The sequence below is a fragment of the Crotalus tigris genome, unplaced genomic scaffold (assembly GCF_016545835.1).
Source record: "Crotalus tigris isolate CLP2741 ecotype Arizona unplaced genomic scaffold, ASM1654583v1 scf7180000024167.7108832, whole genome shotgun sequence".
Lineage (NCBI taxonomy): Eukaryota > Metazoa > Chordata > Lepidosauria > Squamata > Viperidae > Crotalus > Crotalus tigris.
Window position 1 is genome coordinate 203,184 of NW_024100417.1, and position 27,050 is coordinate 230,233.

The 27,050-nt window shown below is 36.7% G+C and overlaps 1 protein-coding gene across 2 annotated transcripts in view; it reads right to left on the reverse strand.

Moving 5' to 3' along the window:
• ITPR3 (inositol 1,4,5-trisphosphate receptor type 3) overlaps positions 1-27,050 on the reverse strand; it is a 106,752-nt gene that overhangs the window by 40,308 nt on the left and 39,394 nt on the right. For both annotated transcript variants that reach the window (XM_039323422.1, XM_039323423.1), the window contains exons 3-27: positions 25,712-25,833; positions 19,064-19,150; positions 17,898-18,056; positions 17,361-17,459; positions 17,154-17,237; positions 16,042-16,188; positions 15,426-15,521; positions 13,968-14,012; positions 13,236-13,378; positions 12,312-12,411; positions 11,464-11,624; positions 10,920-11,061; positions 9,600-9,761; positions 8,983-9,155; positions 6,984-7,103; positions 6,140-6,322; positions 5,714-5,965; positions 5,277-5,421; positions 4,878-5,025; positions 4,306-4,502; positions 3,774-3,903; positions 3,185-3,242; positions 2,884-3,049; positions 1,587-1,751; positions 1,056-1,124 (exon numbers count right to left, since the gene is read on the reverse strand). In XM_039323422.1, coding sequence (XP_039179356.1) covers positions 1,056-1,124; positions 1,587-1,751; positions 2,884-3,049; positions 3,185-3,242; positions 3,774-3,903; positions 4,306-4,502; positions 4,878-5,025; positions 5,277-5,421; positions 5,714-5,965; positions 6,140-6,322; positions 6,984-7,103; positions 8,983-9,155; positions 9,600-9,761; positions 10,920-11,061; positions 11,464-11,624; positions 12,312-12,411; positions 13,236-13,378; positions 13,968-14,012; positions 15,426-15,521; positions 16,042-16,188; positions 17,154-17,237; positions 17,361-17,459; positions 17,898-18,056; positions 19,064-19,150; positions 25,712-25,833 — 3,353 coding nt within the window. The remainder of the gene's footprint in view (positions 1-1,055; positions 1,125-1,586; positions 1,752-2,883; positions 3,050-3,184; positions 3,243-3,773; positions 3,904-4,305; positions 4,503-4,877; positions 5,026-5,276; positions 5,422-5,713; positions 5,966-6,139; positions 6,323-6,983; positions 7,104-8,982; positions 9,156-9,599; positions 9,762-10,919; positions 11,062-11,463; positions 11,625-12,311; positions 12,412-13,235; positions 13,379-13,967; positions 14,013-15,425; positions 15,522-16,041; positions 16,189-17,153; positions 17,238-17,360; positions 17,460-17,897; positions 18,057-19,063; positions 19,151-25,711; positions 25,834-27,050) is intronic.

Below are 27,050 nucleotides of genomic sequence, written 5' to 3' on the forward strand. Positions count from 1 at the left end.
TTCGCAATATAGTCTGGAGCTGAGAACAACCCACCATATTATTTACTCCTATCTTGCAGATTGGCAATCGTGTTTGGTAATTTATTTTTGTCTTCAATTGCATGTAGGAGAGCTAAGGTGAGAAAGTAGCTTCAACAGCTTTGCAATACCAAAATGCTTCAAAATGAGATTTTTATCATGCAATTGTTCTGCTTCGGTTCACTGAATTTTACAGCACTCCAAATGATGTTGTTTTTCACTTGCAAGTCATCTGTGTTTTCTCACCATTGCTTCCATCTTCTTTCTTTCACCCAATCCAAAAATCAATTAAGGAAGAATTGGTGGAATAGACAATATAGCTGCATAATGTCTTTTGACTGGGAGTGCTTTGAGCTGTCTGTTTGGAAATGCCTACTTAAATCAAGTTCTGAGTTGCACGGAATATTTCACATTCTGTTAATTTACATGCAGACTAATTGTGCTTCTCAATGGTCAAACTCCAACAACTGTAAATGAAAGAAATTAGAGCAGGAATTCCTTTCATGGACACTGAAGTTCTTCTTCAAGGACTTAAAAAAGGAGAAACCCTGAGAATTTATAAAGAAGAATCTTCTCTCACAGATAGCCCTTGGCTCTGGTATCACAGCTTCATCACACTTGCACTAGATTAATCCTGATTTTATTTCATTTTCAGTATAAATTCAAAGTATTCATACTCCTGCAAAGAAAGCTCTGAGTTTCTTTATGTACTTCACTGGCTGAACAGTAATAGTGTTTTGTTATTATTTTGTCTCTTTGAGTTATGTACAATGCTCTGGGATCTCTTGTGAATAACAAGTGGCTTATACATCTTATAACTACATTCAAAAATAAAGATTTTAGTCTTTATATATTTCTCAGCCAAAGGCACAGGCAACACACATGTATCCTGGGACTATATAACATTACAAAGCCCTCCTGTTCTGTAGTGTGTTGCATTTGCTTTTGTTAACAAATCTTCTTCATCCCCCATGTGCTTGAGTCAGCAATATTTTCCCACATTTTGTCTAGTGAGAGTATTAGATATAACTGCTTACCCCTTTTATGAGCTGATAGTTCTCACTGCTTTTTTCTCCAGGGGTCCCGGGTTCCTCATCTGTAGTACGCTGGGAGAATGAAAGGAAGATAAAGAGAATTTAGATGACTACATATCAGTTGAAAGAGAGGAAATCCACTTTGGTTCATTTTCCATGAGCTGTCCTGTTACTGTTCAATTACCAAAAACTAGGCCAACTTTAAAAATAAATCTGCTATGCTACAAGATAATAAACTGGGTTTAAGTTGATAGAATTGAGCATCTTCCATTTACTTCATAGTTTATCAAAGCTGTGTTATTATTTAATAATAATGATGATTTCCCCCATTGGGTTTCTTCCCATTATTCTTGATAAGTTTAGGATATTATTCTATGATCTGTTTAGATAGTCATCAGAGATTCATAACTGGCCAAATATTTATTCACTAGTAAATCCACCTTTGCTGTTATGTAAACTAAAGATTAAAATCTCACCTATTATCAATCCAGATGTACTTTTGTGTTCCCTGCCTTGTAACTGGTATGAATTTACCTCTTTTTTCTCTTTCTTCTCCCCTTCTTGTCCATTTTCTCCCTTGGAGTTACCCTTCTTTTCCACCCAGAGTTCTGACTTTTCCACCATCGTACGAAGTTTGTCCAACTCTGACTTGATCACTTTGTAGTTCTCAACATCTTGAGCAGAGATAAGTAGCTGGACCTGATTGAAGTTACCATAAAGAACATCAATTCATTCTGTGTATGCTTCTGGCCAACATAAAGGGATACAAGGTGAAGGTCTATGGCTTATGATTCATTTGTCTTTCTCATAAGGTCTGATGGAATTTACTGTAAGACTGGGGATGCATTTCTTTTTCTGAAGATAACCTAGAAATGTTTCTGATCCACAAAGAAATTACTTCAGAAATAAAGAAAGAAGCCACATTGCTTCCTGACATGCAGTAGCTCCAGTCAGAGCCCCCACATTGTCGTCTAACTTTTGTGGATTTGGCAAAAGGTGAAAAAATATAGCATCCATCTGAAGAAGCTTACAGCTTCTTTTTACATCTAACCATGAATAGGGTTGAAACAAGTAGAGGGATGAAACCAATGGAGCAGTGATGGTATTAGGGATTAAGACCAGCTCATAGAACCTTGTTCCTCACATGACAGTGAGATGCATGGCATACAAATTTTAAAAAATAATAAAATAAAATAATAAAATAAAATAAAAAATAAAACAAAACAAAACAAAACAAAATAATAAAATAAAATAAAATCATCATCATAATTTCTCTGCCATGTGGGGTACATGGTACTCTTTGAGCTTGATGATTTTCTTGCAGATGTTTCATTCCCGACCTAGGTAAATCATCAGTGCACTAACACAATACCTCCAAAAAATAACCACTGGTTTTATATAGTTAGTGACAACACATTAACAGTGTGATAAATATAGATAATCCCTTCATTTACCATTTGAAATAGGCTGGGTCCAGCAGTTTTGATACTTTTAACCTGCATAGTGGAACACTGGAGGAATGTTGTCCATGGGGTCGCGACGGGTCGGACACGACTTCGCAATTAACAACAACAACAGTGGAACACTATTGGCATCCCCTTGGCATACTAATAGCTTCTAGTATACCAAACTTCTCAAAATAGATTAAAAAAAATAGCATTTTCTAAATTCCATAAATCGTAAGTAGGCCCAAAGAGAGGCAGCATGTTCAACAGGGAAGCAAAAATAAACACATCATGTAAATTTGTTACACTGAGAAGGAGCTCTAAGGGGAAAGGATTTACGGAACTGCAAAATATTCCCACCACTGAGAGTTACATTGAGCATTTACCTGCTTAAAGGTGTGCATGACCTCTTGACGCTGGCTGAAATGTTTAAAGAGAAGCTGAAGAGAGCCTGAGACAAGAGGTGGATAATCATGCATTGTCAGATGGATTAGTACCCGGAGAAACATACGTCCTCCTTCATCATCCACTTCTAACATACTGCTTGTTTTCCTGTAGCCCAAAGAGAAAAAGAAAGAAAGAAATCATAACCATGGCTTTGAACTCTCCATACTAGAGGGTAAATTGCTTTAGCTATATATGGGGAAAGCAACTGACAGCAATAATGCCCAGTACCCTAAAACTCACCCAACCCCAAACATGGCTTCGGCCTGCTCCCCAATCCGGTCCAGATTCATTGTTGCAGCTGGAAGAGAAAAAAGCGCATAAGAAACAAGAAATGTAACAATTGGAAGGTGATGGAGGACAAAAAAGAAAAGACAATGAAATATCTGAACTAGCTCATCAGCCATTTCTCAATCACCACTATATTTAAGTGAAGAGAAAAGCAGATTTCCCCCCAGATGATTTAGCTTTAAAAATTTCTTTTATATGTGGACACTATACAAAATAAAGCCAATTAATTTTCTCTATATAAGTGTAGTCCTTAATTGGGGGCAGCAGGAAGGGGAAGAGTATCTTACACTCAAAGTCATCTTCTGTTGAACTGAACATGGCCATTTCTCATTCTTTGTAATAAATCACTATGATCCTAAACATTCCCATTTCCTACAGATATTCTATCATCCCACAATAGATTCAGCCTTTCATTCAGAGATCATACATCCATCTACCTTTAGACCATTATTGAACAATATGGCAAAATGAAGTAAAAAAAAAAAAGATTTCTGACATCAAATAAAACAGGGGAAAAGTACCAGGAGAAGCTGGGGCTTACTTGTAGAGTCAAAGGCTGGTGCTGTTCCATCTGCTGCACTGTCCTGCATGGGAAAAACTTCCACAAACTCCTTCTTGAACACCGAGAGCAAATAGGAGATTCTGTAATCTAGTCGCACATTTAGAATGAACTAGGTATAAGAAGAGAATATGAAAAGAGAATCAGTCTAGCCCAAGATTGTCCAATCTTTTTTGGCTTATGTGGGCCACATTAAGTGAAGAGGAATTGTCTCGGGCTGCATATGCAATACATATAATGTAGTTAATGTATATAAATAACATAATTCCTTTTATTATATTTTTATTATCTTGTGGGATTGCATTGCTAGCTATCCAGAGCCGTATGCAACCCGTGGGCCATAGGTTGGACATGCCCAGTCTCGCCCATTTACAGACTTTTCTAGCTATTTATAATTTCTTTCCCTTCTTTTCTCTAAAGTCATTATCATAAATGGTCCCAGCAGAAGCAGCTATTGTGTCATACAGTCATGACTCATAGTATGTGATTACCAGAACTACCAACTTGTTCTAACCTGCAATATCTCTAGAATTTTCAGTTTTGTTTCCATCACTACTATGTTTTCATTTTCTATGCTTCGTCCCCTATCTGCTGGCTCAGGAACAACCACAGCATTCATGTTTGATGAACCAAAGATGGACTGCTTCCTGCTCAGCATCATAGTAGACATCATCTGGCCAACACCATGGATAGATCTTCGGACATTTTTCCCTAGGAAAGAAATCACATTCCACCAAACTTAATACTTGGTCCTACTTTCAGCCAGATCATTGAGGGTTTCTACAGCCAAATTAGGGATATGGTTAGAAGCAATTCCCACTGTAATCACATATCTGTGGTGAATTTTTTGAACTACATTTTCTCAATCAATATTCATTTCATCATCTTCTTCCATAATTTAAGTGATTTTTAAACTTAAAGGGTATACAGTACCTAAAGCCACTCAGTATGATCTGACCATATGTATTTAAAAAAAAAATCTATCCCACTTTAAAAAAAAGTGCCCACTTTTTCCTCCACACATTATTAATATAAATAAGCGCATTACACTTTATCTCAGCATCTGTTAGGGCTTGGAGGACCTACCAGCCACATCATCATTATACATGGCCTGCATCATCAACTGAGGGTTCTGGACACAATCTATGATGCCAAGAAGAGTCCGTGTCAAACGCAGCAGTTCACTGAAGCTGTAGAAGCCAAAGTAGATGAGGTTGTGGGCAAGGCTGACAACCTGGAAAGATACCAGTTCAATATAGAGGAAGAAACCGAATTAGTTGACTAAGCATTAGCTCTAGAACAACAGAAAGCAGTCACAGTGAAAAGTCATTTAAAACAAAATCCTGGATTCTTCTGAGTACATAGAAAACCAATTTTCAAAGCAACAAATGTGATCTTTGTTCTTGCCAGAAGCTGAAATTGTGCAATTAGCCTGTCTCACATGGGAGGAAAACTCCCACAATATATCAAAGGCAAGTTTCTCACCTCAAAAGTAAGTTTATTTTTCTCCTCGTTAGCAAAGGGAACTGCTTCACTGACTACATTGTTAAGATAATCTTCCACAAACTCCATTGTGCTGGCAAACTTATTCTTCTTGTCCTCTCTTGAACTATTCACATTAGAATCATAGCTACAGAAGAAAAAGAACTTAATGAATCAAAGAGATATGGTTTCTAGTACAAACTACCTCCTGCCTTTCATAATAACATAACCTTACGCATGTTTATTTAGAAGTAAGTCCTATTGCCTACAAATAGATTTCAAATTGGAACCAAAATTACATACGTAAGCGGCTGCATTTATATTCCTATTCTCAATAAGCACACAGGGGTGAATATGAACTAGCAAGACTTTCTAAATGCTATGGCATCTCCTCATATATCTCATTCCTTTTTCCCACATAGAGATTTTTAATGGCTTACTCTTTAATAGTGATAGCTGTAGGAATCTCAGTCCACAGGCGTGCAAATTTCACAGGCATTACTTTCTCCTGTGGATCCCTGTCCACATGTACATGCAGCATGAGATGACAGAAAGAGGCTCGGAGGTCAAAGGGCAACATTTCATCTGCCATGCAGAGAAATATTAGCTCCACGCCCAATTGCTTGGAGATTTCTTTAATGGCCAAGTATTGCCGATCCATGCACATGCGGGCAAACAGCTTCAGTTGGTATCTGTGAAGAAAAAAGTAAGAAGAAAGAAAGTGTAATAAAGATGATAAAGCTTAATAAAGATTTGTCCAGCTTACAAAGACTATTCAATAAAAGACAAAAGTTGCTAAACTAGAAGAAACAAGTCAACGATCAGACACAAGGAACATAACTAGGCCACAGGAACCAAAATATTACCTGTAGTAACTCAAAACATTCTCATCATGGGCATTTCCTGCTCGTGCTTCCTGGGCCAACTGTCGGATGCTTTTCTCATGATGATCATTGTTTCTGTCAGTCCAGGTCAACCAGACTTCCTCTTCAGAAAATTCAATACTCAGGTACTCATGAGTCTGAGACATCTCCTTCACAGGCCTCAATCTAAAAAAACAAAAATGCTTCCACTCACCTTCTAGGAAAGAAATTATCTAAAGCCATTTAATTCTGAGCTGAATCATATATGGTGAATTATTCTCTTCCTATCTGCCAAACTATCTTTCTTTTAATTATTTTTCCTACCAATTTTTTCTGCAATATAATGGCTGCAAAATCACCCAACAGTTTAAGTTTTGGAATACATTGATTCCTTCCAAGAGAGCATAATAAAAAGTACCATATGTAATCAGCATCCAATATCTACATTTGAAGGAAAGTGATCTTTGTGAAGTTTCCCTCTAACACAGGGGTCTTCAGCCTTGGCAATGTCACGACTTGTGGACTTCAACTCCCAGAATTCCTCAGTTACTGCTCTAACAGTAAAAAAGGTTTCAAAGGTAGCCATCTCAGACTTCAACTCAGTTTCTAACAATCCACCGCCATAATTTGACCTTATGAGAGCAAGCTTACATTACTGCATCTCCTCTCAAGAGCATTTTAATAAATATTTTTAATATAAAACTATTGGCCCAGCACATCTATTTTTAAACACTCTGATAGGCTCAAAATGACATAGTACTCTGACATCAGGATAGCAAAAAGAGTAGTAGCAGAAAAGGACAGTAGTACTATTGTTCAAAGGGAAAAGGGTACACTGGATACTCACTCAGTTTGGATCAAGATATCAGTGTTCTTGTGGTCCAAGACACACTTGCAGATCAGCTCCTGAGTTACGGGAATGGCTACATGGTTTGACACACACAAGTCTGATAGATAGTCTAAAAACCTGGAACAGAAGTGAAGGGTTCAAATTATCCTTCAAGCATTTTTTTTTCAACATTGGAAAATTCACAGTCTTTATTGTTTCCAATCCTGATCTGGAATGTCAACTGCCCAATCTAAAAAAAAACACTGCTACTATACTTTGGCATCAGAAGACAGAAAGATAGTTTAAAAAACCAGGTTGCATGAAGAAGCATCTTGGAAAGAACAACCCACCCAAGGAGACATTTATTCCTGTGTACTCCAACTTCAATAATTAGAGATGATCAGTGCCAATTGAAAATTGGAGTTTCCAGCACTAGAACTAAAACAACCAGAAGCTGGAACAATTTCCATCCAATGCTGTAATGCACGGATGTATGGCAACTGGGACTGGCAACTCTGTTCTTAAGTAATACAATATAAAGCACATCATGTGATTGCACCAACTTACACTGGTAGTTGTGGAAGTCCTGGTTTCCATTAGATGAATTTCATGTAGTCGCAGCATCCCACGGACATGTGATTGCCATTTGTGACATTCTGCCAGCTTCCCTATTGAGACTCTGCTTGTTGGAAGCCCACAGTGAAGATTGCAAATGGCAACCATGGGACCATGGAATACTGCAACATTACAAAGGCCAAGCCCTCCCCCCACATCACAAACACATGAACATTGGGATGCTGCAACAGCTACATCAACAAGTAAGACTTGTAAATGGAATGGAATGTATGAATGACCTTGGGGAAAGAGGGGAAGAGATACTGTCTAGGAATCAGACAAGAGAGACAGGAGCCCACAGTCACTTAATGGTCAGAGAAAGAAACTTAGAAAGGAAATGCTGTCATGGATCAATCACAAGTGCAGGTGGGAAATTTCTGTCTTTAGACTTGCAGGATTCTGTGAATGTAGTCTTACAATAAAGTAGAATTAGCTCATTTAATCATGTTTCCTGCCTGGTTATCTGGGCAGGCTAACTTAAGTCCCCCTTGTTCAGCATCATCGTAATTTTGAACAGCTGCTGAACAATTAGATGTTCAACAAGGACTACTTGTATTTATTTTCTTGGAAACTGATCCTTTACTTGGACCTGACAATTGTTTCTGTTCTGGCCATTGAACCTCAGCTACCGTTAAGGAACTTTACTCATCTCAGACTTCGGATTGGATTGGGACTAGTATTTTATCTATCAAATCCACTGTAAATGCCACTACTGATGTTGACCCTGGGATGTTAATAACTTTATTAAAGCCTTTATGCCAGTTCACTTTCCTTACAACTAATTACCTGAAGACTATTTTGGACTGCCAATTATCCAACAAAGCTAACAAATCAACAATCAGCCTAAACCAGTGGTGGCAAACCTATGGCACGGGTGCCAGAAGCGGCACTCAAAGCCCTCTCTGTGGGCACTCACACCGTCACCCCAGTCCTAGGCCTTCAGCTGGGTTTTATAAAACCTTTTTTGCTTTAGGCCTCCGCCACTGTGTGCAAAAAAAAAAAAAAAAAGTTCAATCAGTCAATTTCAACTTCTCGCCGAAAAAAAAAGATCTTGCAGAGTTGGGATTGATTGAACTTTTTAGTCCCACAAAGTCTGCCATTACCACTGCAGCCACGCCCACCCAATGGGCCACACCCAGCCAATGGGCCACACCCACCTGGCACTTGACGATGCATAAATGGGTTTTGGGTTGCAGTTTGGGCACTCAGTCTCTAAAAGGTTTGCCATCACTGGCCTAAACTCTTAATTAATTTTTAACATAATCTTAATATAATTAAAATCTACAGCTAATGTCTTTTGACATAAAGATGCATGCAAGATGCCTGTTAACTACTGCAGAAGAAAGATTTAGTTTAAAAATATGCAACCCAAGCTGCCCCATTGTCTTTAAGTGATACCAACCTGGGTTCTCGATTTTTTCGCACCAGACTCACAAAGGTTTCCACTTCAGTTTTGGTTATATGCTTTTCAAGAAGTTTACGGTTGTTATGCAAGAGGGCAGTGATGGTGTCCTCAGCCAAAATGTCATAGCCAATTTGTGACTGCATCATTCCAAACTGCTTAGCAATATGTTCCTGGAAAAAAAAGAAATCATATCTGAGTGGAATAATTCCATGTTAAAACTGTGAGCTAATTTAGCAACTACTGAATAGCCAAAAATGTGAAGATTTTTCCAAACAATAATGCTGTATGTATAAAAATTTTCTTACATATCATTAAGGAAAAGCAAACCCATAAAACAAATGAATCTTAATTGATTTGCTTCTATATGGATCATTTATTCTTATTAAGATTAAATAGTCCAGAAAAATATATATTGGACTAATCATGGACTAATCCTCTACACCAGGGATGTCAAACTGCTAGCCTGTGGAATGATGCGCCCACCCCATTGCGGGCAATGGCAAAAAAAAGTCATGATACATCACGACATGTCAATTGACATTGCAAGTTTGACAGCCCTGCTCTATACCCACCCTAAACCAGCAATATCTATATCTTTATTGGTAAATGCTTACCTGATTCTTGCGGTAATCCTCCTGGGAATGTCTCAGTACCCTATAGCAGAGTCGGAACATGTATTGGTATGGAGCATTCTTCTGGTCAGATAGCTCTTCCAGGCGTACAAGTGGACCTTCCTCACCCTTTTCTTTAAATGGAGCCTTCAGAATTCCAAAGATCTATTTAGCACAGAAGGGATGTTATCAGTCCAACTGAAAAGTGTATTTTGCTTGGGGGAGTGAGGGAGAATTCCAAACTATTAGGTCTTGATTCTGGAATATTTCATATCTTTTTCCCTATTTATGAACAAATTTACTTGGGATTTGTTTATTGTCAAACAATAAACTTAAAGATAAACTTTATCTGGATGAAGTAAAAAACAAAGAGGCCAGATCAACATGTTTCAAAAAAAGCTATCATAGGTAACAATGAAGTACAACAGGTTTATTCCCAATTCTAAAACAGAACTAGATAGAAAATATTTTAAAATGTTCTTGTAAAAAAAAAAAGAGGATACAATTTTGAGACAAGATATTTTTTCCTACAACTGTCCTTCCAAGTATTTATGAATGTGTCCCCAACAGGAGATTTACTTCTATGTCATCCTACCCAAAATATCAGTTAATTTTAGGGCCTTTGTTCCATCTGCATCTTGAGAGATGGAGATCAGCCATTCATGAATAATATAAAGATATGCAAATTCTGAATTTCAGCTCTCCATCTAGTTCTTCTGTGGGAATCACAGAAACCTGCTCAGAATGGCTTTTATTGTATTCTCTGTGGACTTGAAAACACTACTCCTCAAAGGAATGCTTCTCTGCTATCCAGGTTGTTTCTTTTTAATTTTAGTTTTGAAAATTACCCGTCCTCCTAAAATACAGTAAGGATGAACAATCTGGTTCCTTCCAGGTATGTTGGACTTGAAGTTCCAACAATCTCAGCCACCATGACCAATGGCACGAGATTATGGCTCAGTTTCAAATGAAGATCTCACTCGGAAGAGTCTTCCCACTATGTCTATTCAAACTGAGATCAGCTAGGAGAAAAAGTCTTCATTATATTGATTTTAAAAGTTGAACAAATTTGAAAAGACAGCCCTTTACAAACCCTGTCATTTTAGAGTAGGTAGGTCAAAAAGTTGCAGAGTAACTATTTCTTCAACTGATACCTATTCGAAGCTAATTTGCATGTATCTTGCATATAAATCAGGGGAATTGTCTGCAGTCTTAGAAAAGAATATTTCATTGTAGAAATATTCTGGAATACTGAAAACCCTTCATTTAATAATCTTAATTTAATACTGCAAAGAACAGTAGTTGTTCTGGATAATAAATCACCTGCTTCAGTATGTTCTGTTCCCTCATAAGTTTTTGCCTTTCTCGGTTGGCCTTGGTAATAACAATATCCAAAACATTTTGACCGTTGTTGGGTACATCACTGACAAAAAAAACCAAGTCCTCCAACAGTTGGATGACAAATCTGTCAGAGAAATCATAATTAATTTCAGCAGTGAAACACATCCCATAAATCAAGATCGTGCAACAGTTTATTTTGGACAATAAATAGTTATTTCATAGGAAACAAAAACAACATAAATATTAGTCATGCTTTTAAATATTTTGCCTAGGTCTTTAAAATTCAAAGTAATTTACAATTTAAACTTAACTTTTCAGAATCTACAGCATAAAATTTCATTGCCCAAGTCAAAACAATATTTAGGCTACATCACAGATGTGAATAATATCTTCTTGCAGAAAGAAAATTGGATTCTTGCAAAAGGGAGTCATGTATTAATCCTTCAGGCTAATTGACTTAGTCCCACACAAACTGATTATATCTGTCTCTTAATGTCCAGTGATACAAAATATTTGCTCTTTTTACCTCCGGTCATTCTGACTAAGAAATCCTTCATTCATCTTCTCTACCACATTAGCTAGCATGTAGCTGGCATCATTGGCAAAATCCAGATCTCGGATTTCTGACACTGGAACAGAAACAATGGCAAAAGCTTCTTTGTCTTCTTTGGTTGGGCAGGTACCAAGCTGAAAAGCAGAATTATATAATCCAGTTCCGTGGATTGCTCAAATGTCCATATTTGCAAATTATATTCTCTAACATCACATCCAGATAATACTAAATACTAAAAATTAATATTAAATGTTCACTTATCACGAGCCACTTTAAATACCATGTTTTAGGCAGAAAAGAATGAGGACAGACCGACAGATATAAAATATATCCAAGAGATAATTATGGTTCTAATGACAAAATGGTCAATGAAGAGAATATGAGAATTGACCTATTCCAAAGAATGAGCTGTCCTGATGAGGGTGGCAAAGAGCAATGGGAAGTTTTAGGCAGTCTGCAAGGCAAGAAAGAAGCAGGAAGAGGACAATGAATATGCATATGTTTCAGATGGTGCATATTTGAGAGCTACAGGAGAAGAAGAAAATGAAAGTATTTTGAAATGAGCTTGAAAAGAAGGGTTGTGAATTGTGGGGTTGAAAGCTGAGCATTCCAACTTCTTAGAAATTAAAGAAAGCAACATAATCACAAAGTTAGCCATTTCTGAATATGTAACCTCTTGTAAAGGTACCTCTGAAAGTTGCTTAAAATTCTACCTCTAAAATTCTGACTAGATCAAAAAGAGCAGAAACCCCCAATCAGCATTAGCTCCATTAGCAAACAGTTTTTCACATTAACAGTAGTAGCTGATCAAAGGAAGATACCATAAGACGGATGGGCCTCTCCTCATCAATATCAATGGGTACATTGGTACTCTGGATCCAAGTATTGGTGCAGAGGTGACGTAATCGAACATAGGAATTTCTGAAAATGAACAGAGAATTAATATTATTCCTCAACAGACTTTCCATAAGAGCTCATGGCCACTTTATAAATGGTAAGCATATAATCTTGACCTTCTGTTTCAGGACTTATTACCAAGTCTCTCTACTTTGATTTTAGGAATAAGAAGAATATAGTAATCACTTAGAGCTCCACTTCAAGACTTGAAGCAAATAAAGTCTTAAATTTCAATACTTTCAACAGGACTTTATATTTGCAAACTCTGGATTATATCCATTTCATAACTTATTGGATGTCAGGAATAACCTTTAGTGCACTCATGTCTAATTCCATAAAGATATAAAAAGGGAAGCTATGATCTTTGAAATGCATATATTATTTATTACTTGCAATATCCCAAAGTGCTTCTTGTCCTATTTTCTTGATTCACTTCTGCCTAATGTATCAGAACATGGAGGCTGATAAGTATTATACTGTACATGCATGAAAGATAAGGAGATGGTGAAAAAATGATTTGAAAAACTAAACCTAACTCTATCCTAATCCATTCATAGAAAGCATTCTAATAAAACAGGCCAAAAAGAAATTGAAATGATCCACAAAGCTTTCCATTATTCCTGTTCAAAGAGTATTTTTCCAGGACTACAGGTAGAACATTAATTGGGAAGGAAATTCTTATTCAAGACATTATAAGCATTCATTTAAATAAGTACATCTCTTCCTGCTCTACACTATTGAAGTGTCAATGCCCCCTCCAAAAAAAGCACTTATTTCTTTCTCTAGATTGTGCTTATTGTCTCTATTCTCATTCAGAAAAATACAGTATTCTGGATGAAGCCACTTACCTGGGGACAAAGGAATCAGTCTTTTGCAGTGTAGTGGGATCCAGTTCAAAAAGGGATGCTATGTCATTACCATGAGGCACAGCTACAAGCCGGTACTTGATCTTTTCCCCTGTGAATCTCCGACTACAACGAGTGGTTCCTGCCTGTCACAAGATAAGGAGATTTTAGTTCTGTCAGCAGGACCACAAAAGTCCATGCCCCCCACAATGACCAACACTGCTTCATGGAACCTTTGAGGGGAGCTTCCAAATTCTCCAGCCATGTCCGAAAATACTCATATTCTCTATTGCTTAAATAATTACAACTTCTAGTTCCTTTTTTAACAAGTGCTAATCTAGTATATAGTAGATGAACTGGAACTCTAATCAGCATAAAAAAACAGGTATTAAGATAATCAAGTCAATTCATTTTAAGAGCATAAAAACATTTAATATCCTTAATGAAAGAACTGTTAACATGAGGTATTCCAACCCTGTATTCCAAGGTCCTTACAAATAAGTAATATCCACTTTAACAATAGTCTTTAATTGTTTACAAAAATGCTGATTTGGCATTGTCCAAAACACATTTCAACAATGTGAAGGATTTTTCCTGCTAACGCATTCAGAGCAAATTGTGACATCAAATGATGTTTTAATTTTCAATATTGCCAATTCGCACTTGTAGACAATCCAATCCTCTTTAATAACTTGATTGGCAATTCACAAGTATGAATAACTCAAGGCAGCTTACCAAGGGCTTGGACTCTCCTGCCTCTCCCTTGTAGCCAGGGTTTTCCTGAGAAGTTAAAGAAAGAATATCAGGATAAAAAAAAAGAAAAGAAACGAAAAAAGAACTAAAATCAATTGATCTTGATCTGAAATTCTAAACAGCCTACCTAACTTAATTTTTTTTCTCTGAAACTGGAACTAAAGATCGGAATGAACTGATGATTCAAGTGACAGGGAATATCTTCATTTTCCTTTGTAACTTCCATTCAGTATCTATGTAATATGCTGAGGACATTTGGCAACTAGTGCAATTGGTCGCTGGAGAAATTCTACTATGCTCAAAACTAAAATGGCTTCAGTTAAACCTCCCTGCCTCAAATCTGATTGTTTATAGTTTTTCACAACACAAGAATGTAAATTGGCATAAACCTTGTGCTTCTCATCAAACCTGAGCTTGAATACAAAACTACATGTTTCCCCAGTGCTCTTCCTGGAGGAAAACAACAACAACTAGGATATGAAACATAAGAAGCTTTGTGTGGGTGGGTGTATTACAACATATGTTGATAGTTTCGTAGCACATGCTAGGGAATATGATTTTAGTCACATTCAGTGGAAGTTTCCCAATATAGATAGAGTGACAGGAACACGCCCATTCATACTTTAAGAAAGACATATATAAACTCTGTCTCTCTCTTAACAATACATAGTAGGATTAAAGTAATTTCTCCCTATCTGTTTTTCATAATTTATTATTCCTAATTTATAATTTAATAAAACAATGGGGAAAAATAATTTCTCTTCCCAAACTAAATGGAAATTTATCCAGAAAAATCAACTTTACCTAAGGAAGTCTACTGCACTGCTTAAAAATCAAAGTAATGGCAATCAGCCAGCAGCTGTTCATTTTTCTGAACCTGTATTATTTAGATCAGTCTGATTATTATGTCTTTCAGAGACTGATACCATCTTCTCGCAAGAAAAAATGTATCAACTGATGGACTCAATCAGCCTTCCTTTTTCTAGTTAAATGTCAAAAAGCCAAGACAGGTAAGGGACACACATATTAATGGTTATTGAATTAGTCCTGGGACCTTGTAACTCATTTAATAATTGGGTCTGATAGTGAACAGATAATCTCTTGTTAATGGAACTATAAAATCCAAATGTAAGCAATTTTATTTTTAAGATACCTTGGAAATTTGTCCAGATTGTGATCAATTTCCTTTGAGAGCTAAAATATAAAACAGTGGAACAGTGCACCTGGACAACATCACAAAAATGCTATTTCATCCCACCAATTTGGTGTTTGGTGTTATCTATGGTGTGAAATGTGTCCTAGAGAACTTTGGAAAGTTGGTTTCTGTCATTTTTAAACCAGTGAAAATGCATTCATATCCAACATTTCATGAGAACTGATACTACAGCCTTACTGTATATATGCACCTAAAACTGCTATAATTTATGCAGTTCTTTTCACCTCTGCTGCTAAATAATTCCCAGTGGCAAGGTGTTTGAAGCGATATAAACCATTCCAGTGTCCAGCTCCACCTCGGCAAGGATCATGATGGACTACCTGGAAAAAAAAATCAGGAAATCTTTAAACTGTAAGTTTTATCCAATGATGTAGTGGCATCAAGCTGCAATGGCAGCAAAAAGAAAACATGCATGCAATGATATCATCATGTTAATGCAAGCTTTATATATCGGTATATAAATGTCAAATGGCACACAACAGTATCATCAAGCAAGGTCATCATTTGCCCTAATTTGCTCCCTCCTGAAGACACCCATAACCAGAGTTGGTTGCAACACACACAAGTTTTGAGAACATGAATTAAAGCTTGTGCTATTTTTACTGCTATTATTGTTGCTGTTGCTTATCAACGTCATCTTAATGGCCCCAGAATCTAATGCCACTCTCCACAGAAATTCCACTTCCACTTTTTTATCATAAGCTAAACTCAGGGCCAGGATAGCCATACCCATGTAAATATATTGGTTTCACCACACAAACAAGTATAGCAGTGCACTCAGATTACATCAGAACCCAAGGAATACTAAAACAGGAAGTAGTGGATTAGTCTAACACTCACCTCAACTTCCCAGAGTGCATTGGAACTTGTGGCTGACGTGGCCGATTGCCTCAAGGTAGTTCGAAGGAAAACATGGAGCTTGCTTTTGTATTCATCACAGGTGAGAAATTTCTCCTGTTCTGCATGGAACAATCTAACAACATCACCCTATTTGAAAAAAGAAATACAAATTTCTATATACAACCATTTTACATGGGATAACCAAATAACATATTTTTTATCAAGGAATAAATTTAGTGATAGTAATCATAGCAACAGTAGTGTGAACACCTTGCACATACACCTCTGAATGCTGGGAAACAGAATAATGAAATTATTGGACAGGTTAGGCATGGTTAACTAAAGTTCTACTGTTTTGTGTGGAACAACTCAAAATATGCCTAATATATGAGTTTACAATCATGCATTTGTAGGAGATGATCAAGCTGAGCCTGAGGACGGGGTCAAACGCATCATCAGTTTGGAATTTCTATGCACTCGTAAGAGACCTAAGTCCCATCCCCTTTGAAGTCTGTTGACTCTTATCAGGTGCTAATTTGCTTTGACTATTTATAGATCAGATTCTCATGCATAGCTAGCATGAAATAAATTCATAGTGCTTTTGACCTCTATTCCGGCTCCTAATTTCTTGCAACTGACAGCATTTCTGTATTTGCTTGTAGCAATCCAATTACCAGTAAAAGTTTTGTTATACAATTTTTATTAGCAATTTGACTGAAAACTGAACAGCAGAAAAACAATGCTACATACTTTGAACTACCAACAAGAAGGGCAGAGACATTTTTCACATCTACAGAAAACACCAAGGATACACAGTCTTAGTCCCAAGATCATATGCAGTTCTTAAAAGGCGTGGATATGGCCCCTAGATTTGCTTTAGAAATTGACACCAAATTGTCAATTTCAATATGAGGAAAGAGGAAAAAAAAGTGGGAATAATTAATTCAGTTAAATTGAAATTGAGGCTAAACAAATGGAACATTTATTGTTTGCCTTTGCCCTGCCACTTTTGTTTTAGCCAAAACTTAAGGTTTGATTTACATGCATAACAAAGCAACAAAATAAATTTTGCATGCACAACAACTAAAGATGGATATGCACAAACTTATTACCCCTTTAAGCACTTCTTCCATATGGTCCCGGAATTTCATAAACAAGTTGATTTTCCAGCTGGTGTTGCAATTGACTGAATTCACCTAAAAAAACAAGGAATTACAAAAAAGATATGCCCTAAAGTAAATCTCAAATAATGACTGAACTTCCACTATAATTTTCTACGTCTCCCCACCCAACATTTCACTTCTTCCAGTTTCTGATACCTCCTTGCATCCAGGATTATCAGCAAGTTCGTAGTTGCTAGCATGCAGTGGCTGCCCAGCATTCACAGGATTCAAAATTACTTTGTCTCCAACAACTACCTGAGAAAAGATCACATAATGTTTTTAGTTGTTTTCATTGTTTTATAATTTTAGAATTATAAGCTACCCAGAGTCACTTGGTTGAGTTGGGCAGCTATAGAAATTGATTGAATGAATGAACGAATTTACATGACTCTACATCCCTTTACTATCAGCTTGGCATAGTATTTCCCATTGGGTTCTTTCCCCTAATAGATTTAAGTGCAATAAGTGTGGAAATTTCAGACATGATATCAGGGTTGAGACTGAAAATCCATCATGAACATCCCATCACAAATTCCTTGAGAAACTAAGTAATTAAAGCCGACTTGATACCCCTTTGTAAGCTTCTTTGTCTAAAAGTGAAACCTACTCCAATAGGAAGTAGAGAAACCTAAAATCATTCCTGTTTATAAACCCAAGAGAGATCTATTGGAGGAATCACATTATCATACTCACATTATCTCCATTGCTCCTAAGTTTCCAGAAGGGTTGGATAAAAAGCCAGGATCCTTCATTGCCTGTGGCATCAAGAGTTACCCTCATGGCATTCTTCTCTAGTAAGGCAGGGAGGCGCTTGTTTACTGTCAGATACTTATTACTCTTCATGTGGAGAAGCTGGAAAAATAAACAGAGCGGATTTATGGAGAAGCAAAGATGAATCGACGACAGCTCCACCTAGACTGGAGACAATGGCTGTGTTGGAAAGAGGCTGGATTGGCTCCTCAGAATTCCTCTCTGGAGCAAAGAGAGGGCCAGGACCGCCCATAACTGCTCTAAAAGAAACTCCTCACAAAGAGGCTATAAGCCAGCAGTCTCCAGTGGGTTTTAGAACTCTCGGAGCCAGGGGAAAGTCATCTCACCTAAGCCATGGTTCAGTGCCTTCAGATGGACACTGGATTTGCATATTTCTCTCTTAACCATCTTTGAAAGTTGTAATTGGATTAAGGGGTCAGACAGGCTTAATACAGTACTTCCTGTGGGCTGTTTAAAATTTTACAATGAAATTTTTGTGGATTAATTTAATCAAAGTTAAATATATATGCTGCGTTTTTGTAACTCTTAATGGATTTTTCTTACTGTAACTAGGATTGAATTAAAAGGCTTTAAAGATTTGCGTACAGATAACAGATAAGATATGGGAAGAAATTTCTTTTGTTATATTTTTAGAGAAAGTGTTGTTACTGTGTTAAAAGGAAAAGAATAAAAAATGATTCGTTTGATTAAGTTTAAAATATATATTGTTATTATTGTTAGCTCTTAATAGACTTTTGTTGATTAGCAATGAGTAACAAGACGGTATAATTTATCTGTTATAAGAGATGAGGTATGAAAAGAAGATATGTTTTATTGAAATATAAGAGAAGGGTATAAGTTACTGAAGTTGTTTGTACTTGTTGAAGTCAGAGGGAGTCATTTCTTTATATATTGTTTTACTGTGTCATTTTTTTTCTCTGCACTTTTTAATTTTTATATTCTTCTTACTTTGTATTAGTTTTTTATCTTTGCATCTGTAAACTTTAAAGTTTGAGAAAGCTATTCTAGGTAAACATAAATTTGGCTATCTAAAAGAAAATGGAAATTTAAATTGGTGACTGGGCAGAGAGAAAACTAATATTGTTTACCTGTATGACACTTCCATATTTCACCACATCTCCATGGACCTTCTTGTTCTCTGTTTCATTTTGCTTCTGCTCCATCTGAGCTGCATGCTGTTGAGAAATATAAATCACAGCAAAATGAATCTGACTGCAAATTGTAAAAGAATAGAAAACATTTGTTAGAAGAGGATGAAGAGTCAAATAGAGGCTGGGTCCATATATTTTGCTACATCATGATGGAGTTTGTTTGATTTCAGTTTAGTAGGTTATATAAACTTAGCAATTATGGTTTGTAAATTATAGTTAATGGTTTTCTGAAAGTCATTTGATTCAACAGGTTATATAAGTAATAAAATTCCAGTAAAGGATTATCTGTATTTCCAGTTTTTTTAATCTATAGACATTCTGCATACAGTTTCTTGAAGATATCAATAAAAAGCTGTTAAAATGTTCACAAAAAGAAATGGGATATTTTTTAAAAAAAAAATTACTGAATGCTGCACGAAAAAGAGAAGTTGCCTTTAGAATCTCCCCAGCTGGTAAAGATTTGGCAGGAGTTTGATGAGAACAAATATTGTGTTCTATAAGGAACTTGAAAAGTATCCAGAAACTTCAACTAGTGCAAGGAGCAATTTATATATGCCTTTAGAACAGCACACATTACATCTCTGCTCACAAGCTGCACTGGTTGCCATTGTGTTTTTAGGTCCAATACAAGGTGTTGATTTTTATTTTTAAAGCGCTATATGGCTTGGGGCTGGGTTATTTAAGGGACACAATTACATTTGCCCATCCCATCAGAACTGGCAGAAAAGTTATGTTGCAGGTCCCTTCTGCTAAGAAGTTAGATCTGGACCCTGAGGTGGCTCCACTGAGATTCATATCTGCTGCCTTCTTTTTCCCTGAATTCTCTGGATTTGCTAATTTTTTTTTATATTACTGTTTTATAGTTTTTGTTGTATACTGCCTACAGTCACTTTTTCATAAGATGAGCAGCCATATATAATGGATGGATGGATGGATGGATGGATGGAAGACAGAAGAAAATCTATTCTCCACAAGAGTCCACTTGGGAAATCCCTAGGCCAGTGGTTCTCAACCTTTCTAATGCCATGACCCCATAATACAGTTCCCCATGTTGTGGTGACCCCCAACCACTTATACATCACTGGGTGCCAGGGGTGTGGCCAAAGAAAAGGGGAAAAAAATGGCGGACAGCCTTGTTTGGTGACCCCCGTGAAATGGTCATTCGATCCCAAATGGGGTCCCGACCCACAGGTTGAGAACCACTGCCCTAGGCTAAAATCAAATCTGGGCTCTAGCACTCAAAGGAACCTCTGGGTTACAGCAGAACTTACAATTAATTGAAAGGGCACTCTTTTTCACATGGGAATCTTGTCTGAAAGCCACAAAAGGCTTTCAAGTGGGCAAGGTTGAAAGAGTTTGTTCCTTTATTGCATTCTGGAACAGAGCAGAGAGGATTAGGCTAGAAGTTGATGCATTTTGCTTTGCAGATATTAACATGTCCATTTCAACCTTTATTTTTTGGGGTGGAGGGTGGAGGATAGTACTATGAACCACAAATTATTTTTCCACCAATTTTCTTCAGATAGAAGATATATGTTGCAATATGGCTGCAGATTGCAGGTGTCTCACATCTGCTCTAATAACTTAAGCATTTTTTTAAAAATGAATTGTTTTTAACACCTATATATGCCCATGAAATAAGCAACATATGAAAGAAAAAGATACTTCATGGTTTCAGATACTACATAGCTTCATCATTCAAATACAAAGAATGCATGCTTGTTCCAATTTATTTCATCTGCACATATAAAAGCAGCACAGGTCCACAGACATACATCAAACTACATTATTAATGATTGAATTATTATTTTTAATTGGATATTAGTTCTATTATTAATGGCTGCTTAAATGGGGTTCTAGAAATGCTAGATCTTTAGAAACATATTAGTGAAGAAAAGCAATAGAAAATGAAGCCATTGCTTTCATAATCTGTGAATATGTTTTTCACATCTAGCTCTTTTTATCCCTCGATACCCAAAGTGATAAAAAGGAAGTAAAGAAGAAGACGCTCTTTCTCAAAAAATAAAATATCAGAAGTCCATCAAATATAGGACATAAGGCCATTGCTTTCAAGAGCTGTGAATATTTTTTTCACATCTAGCTCTTTAAATAAAAGCTAAAAGTTTCCCAAGTCCATAAAAATTATAAGGGTATTCAGAAAGAACCATGCATGGCTTATTTGCATAGAAATTGTCTATCTCAATCACATACTTCATAGAGGGTATAATGAAGGAGGCTCATTTCTCATATAAGTGAACTGCAGCAGAACCAGTGCAACAAAAGTAACCAGAGACTTTCACTTAAGTCAGTGCCCATTAAGTAATATAGAACTGATGCTGGGGGATTTCTGAGCCAGTCCAGGAGGAAACAGAAACCTTGTGAGCCGTGAAGAAATCTCCATTAGCCATGAGTCAGGCACTTCAAAACCAGTAGCATAAAACAATCTTCCAGGTTGGCCTGTAAACCACAAAACCATCCTGGCAAAAGTTGCTTTTTTAAGGTTGCTTCATTGGTAATCCAAAACTCTTTTTAAAAAGGCTACCACACTTTTTTTCTTCCAACTAAATAGTAATGTTGGCAAACAATGGATTAATATTTGACTGGATTTTTAGTCTGACAGATGAAAGCAGAGCACACACAGCTTGGGGCAGAAACAAGCTCTAGAGAAATAAGGGCGGCAAAAGGAATGGTAAGAAAAATAAGCAAATAAACCCTGAGGCTATAAGGCTTGGACAGAGAACAGGATGTATGGGAAAGAGCAGATAGTGAAACGGACCTAAGTACGCAATAGAAAAGGATCAGAAACGCAACTAATGTTTCAGGAGTGGCCTAATATTTACTCTTCTCTATAGTTCAGCCTAATTTTATTTTTAAGACTTTCACTTCCTGTGGTTCATAAGTATAATTAAAAATAAACATTGGGATTAACATTCAGTATTCTTATACTTCATTTTTCTTTCACTTGCAAGTGTATAGCTCATGGAAATGCTGAAAAATGTTTCGTGAAATCTCAGAAACCAGAAATCTAAAAGAATAAGATGTCCATTAGCTAGGGATGGGCCTACAGCTTTTCACTCAGCATTACCAGTAGAATAGCAATAGCACTTAGACTTATATACCGCTTCACCGTGCTTTACAGCCCCCTCTAAGCAGTTTACAAAGTCAGCATATTGCCTCCAACAATCTGGGTCCTCATTTTACTGATCTCGGAAAGATGGAAGGCTGAGTCAACCTTGAGCTGGTGAAAATAGAACTGCTGAACTAGAAACATATTAAATGCGTGCAAAGTGATATTTACTGTAGGCATTTCTGTAATACAAAATTATAGGAACAATTAGTGAACAATAAAGCAGTGAAGCCAAGAATTCAATATAACCTAACTCAGTCTGCTTCTCACCTCATCCTCAAAGCCCTCCTAAAATGGAATTTATTGCTAGTCTTCCAAGGCACGAAAGAGCCAGCTAGGGCAGAACATGGGGCATGTGAAAAAAAAAAAAAAACTGTGATGAATTGATAATAGATGCTGAGGAAAGGGGTCATTTTCTTAGCATCTTCTAAAGGCACAGAGGAGAATAGCTGTCAAGAGACCAACTCTGTGATAATGCAATGGAACTTAGCAAACATGTCCTATGATGCTTTGTAATGTATGGCTGGGCAGCTATTTCATCTATAGCACCAAAATTAAAATCAACTGCCTTCCTTAACCCAAGACCTTTAAAAAATGTTCATCTTCATGTCACCAAATTGGGGAAGTCTAGAGATCAGACTGTCTAGAGATAAATCCAATTGAAACTACTGAGGCTTATTTCTGAGTAAATATGCACTAGACAACATTTTAAGACTACCTCTGAAGGTTCCAACCAGTCTCAAAGGTTTCAACATACTTTAGTTTTTCCATTCTTTTATTTTATTCTATTTTCCATTATTTATTTTTGGAAATGTATTTCCTCTGATTGAAAAGCAGTAGTCAGCCTAATTTAAAAAGGGATGAAAAGATATTTTCTGATGTATCATCAAATGCTCCTGTGAAATTCCAGTTCCAAACTAAGACATAGTTACAATTTTTCTGTCAGGTTTTTTTGTTTTTGTTGTTGTTGGATGTCCACTTTTTCTCTTTCTTTTGATGAAATACGTGTATGATAGCATATGCATGTGCTAAATACAATAAGTACTGTAAAGTAAGAAAAGAGACTTTATGTTATGACCTTGATACCTCCTCCATGCCACATTTGGTGCTTTTGTTATATTGAATATATTGAATTAATATATCACCTGCATTGCAAAAGGTGCTCAGACAAAAATCCAGAAAAAAGAGAAGCAAGTGGATTTTACTGTAAGCTATAGAACAAACATAGGAAATGCAAGCAATTGCTCAGTCAAGTCAGCATTCATTCCATAAGCATATTCCACACAGAGATAAATTAGCAGCAGCAGAAGTATTCAGCATTTAGAAAGTCTGGGTTTCTGAAAAGAACCCAGGTGGCTCTGGAAATGAATTTGTACACTTTTAGTTCATGTTCATTCAGTCAAGAAGATCAAACACAAAATGTGGCATTATACAGTAAAGGTTTTTTTTCGCCTCCTTCTTTCCAATCCAGTGCCTTAAAAGCAAGCTGACACATTGAAATAGAACACCCTCTTCCTCCTCATACAGGAGGAAGAACCAACTAAACATTTATGTGTGAAAGACACAGGAAGAGTGGAGCAAACAATCATAAATCAGTCCTCACCAACCTTGCAGATATGTGGAGCTGCATTCCAAAACTCCTAGCCATGATTGGTTGGGAAAGATTGCCCTAGATAACAAGCCTGTTCTCGGGGAGTTGGCTTAGATTTGTTTTGTTTCTAATCATGGAGGTGACATAATTTTCTTCACTAGGACAAAGAGGAAATATGACTTGCCTTGATCAAACATTTTATTTCACCTTGAGCCTTCTCCACTGTCTCTCTCTAACCTTTCTTGTTAGCTTCCTTCGTCAGGTATAAAAGTCAGATGAAGTTCTATACAGATGCCTCTTCCAACAATAGCTGGTTAGAAATCTTTTACTGTCTCAAAGGCTCCTCTCAGCACTCAGAGGAAATTGTGGAGGTGTTCCAACAAAGTGAAGCTTATGTATCCACTATTTTTCACTCTTAAAACCAAGGAAGCCTTGAATTTACCCTAGTGGGGTACTCCACTTTAATCTTGCTGCAGTAAGAGTAGGGGTAATTTAGCAAACTACTGTGGATGCATAAGGAACTTTCCATTTAGTTGAAACTTAAAAGATACATGTACAAGAGATACAGGATGCATCTAACCACCAAGGTTGTGTATCGGCAAATATTTAGCAGCAAATAGCTAGATTAAAAAGGCTAAAGCACAAAATAAATTTAGGCTCACAAAGGAAACCAAATGAAATGAAAAAAGCTTTTTTGGCTATGTCAATAGTAAAAGAAAGAAAAATGAACGGTTGGGCCCATCATTAGAAGATAATGAGATAGTAACAGATGACAGGGAAAAACTCTGTATTTCCTATTTTGCTTTCGTCTTCTTCTAAAAGGAAACTGTCATCAAGTAAACCTAAATAGAACAATTGTAAAGAGAGAGACTGGCAATCTCAAGGAAATAAAAAGATGGTTAAGGAGTACTTGGCTACTATGACCAACTTTAAATTTCCAAGAACTTGTAGGTATCATTTCAGAGACTCTTGTTCTGAAATTGAGAAAATACAAGGATTAAGCACAGTTCTAGAAGGCTAGAGAAGGGAGAAAGGCAAACTGAGTAACTACAGACAAGACAACTTGAAGAAACAGGGCAAAATTCAGGGGAAAGACTATTAAGTAATCAATTTGTAAGTATATAAAAAAGAATGTATTGTTTGACTGGAACCAGCATTGGGATATTAAGAATAAATCATGCCAAACCATGTGATTTTTTTTTTTAGTTAAATTTACCTGGCCATGTGACGTACAAGGTATAGCTTTACTTCAACAAAACAAATTTTACAAGTCTCTTCTAATATTGTACTACATAAGATGTCAAAATCCAAACTACTAATGATGACTAGATGGTTGAATATTTATATAAAATAAGTACGCATGAAAGTCTTCAAGTCAAACAAAGAAAGTTTTGAATAGCAGGCCAGAGTGCAATTTTAAGCCTTCTGTTCAATATATTTATAAATGACTTGGAAAATAGGATCATCAAATGTATAGATAATACATAGTAAGAGAATAGGGTATCAAGATTCAGAATGATCTTGACAAAGTGGAATAACGGGAGAAGCCAAGAAAATATATGTCAACGGGCAGATGTCAAATCCATTATTTAGGTAAGAAAAATGGACTGCAATACATGGAAAAAAGGACCTTAATGTCTTTGTGGATCACAAGGTAATCACAGTGCAATGGCAAAACACAAATGTGATTCTAGGCTACATCAATAGCAGTACAGTATCCTTCCTCTTGTTCTGTGTTGGTCAGACTGAGCCTAAAACATGGTGTCCAGTTCAGGGAAGCACATTTTAGCAAAGACAAAGGAGAGGAACTATTTGTTTGATCAAAACAAACATGGCTATAAGAAGATGGTTTGGGAGCCTACCATACCTGAAGTTTCTGCAATAGTACTACATCAGCTATTTTGTCCTTGTCCTGCTTTGTTTGTTTGGCTTTCCAGTATTGCTTTTGAGCAGAATAGCGGTTCATGGGACATACTCTGAAGAGACAATCTGCAATGAGAAGAAGCCAAGGAATTAGAAAGTGATCATTCTAATACCATAATTTATTTCATGTTTATTATTAAGCACTTACTGTACTCTTATATGAATAGAGTTACCACTGATGAGTTATCAGTTGAATCATATACATATGATACAATCTAGAAAAAAAAACCTTAAATAGCAGGAAAAAAGCCTTTAAAACAGTGGTTCTCAACCTGTGGGTCGGGACCCCATTTGGGGTCGAACGACCATTTCACAGGGGTCGCCAAACAAGGCTGTCCGCCATTTCCCCCCCCTTTTCTTTGGCCACGCCCCTGGCACCCGGTGATGTATAAGTGGTTGGGGGTCACCACAACATGGGGAACTGTATTATGGGGTCGCGGCATTAGAAAGGTTGAGAACCACTGCTTTAAAATGTGGATACAACCACCCAAGTCAGCTGAGTTTCCCCACTCAAGTGCAAAATAGCTATGTGAGAATACAAATTATCTAAGAACTTTTATACATTGTCACAGCAGATGTGGCACACCTAGCAAGACATATTTGGACTTAGAAAGCTGAGCACTGTCAAGCTCACAGGTAGTCTATGACTTATGACCACAGCTGGGGATGGAAGTCATTAGGTGAGCCTTGCCCGGTTTTCATTGTGGTAATTAAGTGAATCATGTCATTGTTAAGTAAATCCAGCTTCCCCCATTTACGTTGCTTGTTCGAAGGTCCTGGGAAAGTTGCAAATGGTGATCACGTGACTTTGGGACACTGCATCCATCATAAATATATTCTAGTTGCCAAGCACTGAATTCTTATCACCTGATCGCAGGGACAAGTCACTTTTGCACCACCACTGTAACTTTGAACAAATGGTTGTAAGTCTTGGGCTACATGTAGTTAATAATTAGATGGGAGATTATAATGCTCTGTAGATTAGATGGAAAACGTGTGTGTGTGTGTGTGTGTGTGTGTGTACAATATGAAAGAAGGCAATGAAAAATTACTTTATATTGTTGCTAATAAAATTACATTGGCAGATCTGTGTAGTCACCTGCAGCTCAACATAACTCAAAACAACAGCTTTTATTTATGCTTGTGTATATACAATATGTGTGTATGTATATGTGTGTGTGTAAGATGACATTTATGATATTTGTCATTGAGCAGATCATTATAAATGCCAAATCTACAGCTTATACTGTTTATAAGAAAACAGATTCTCGTATATATTTTAC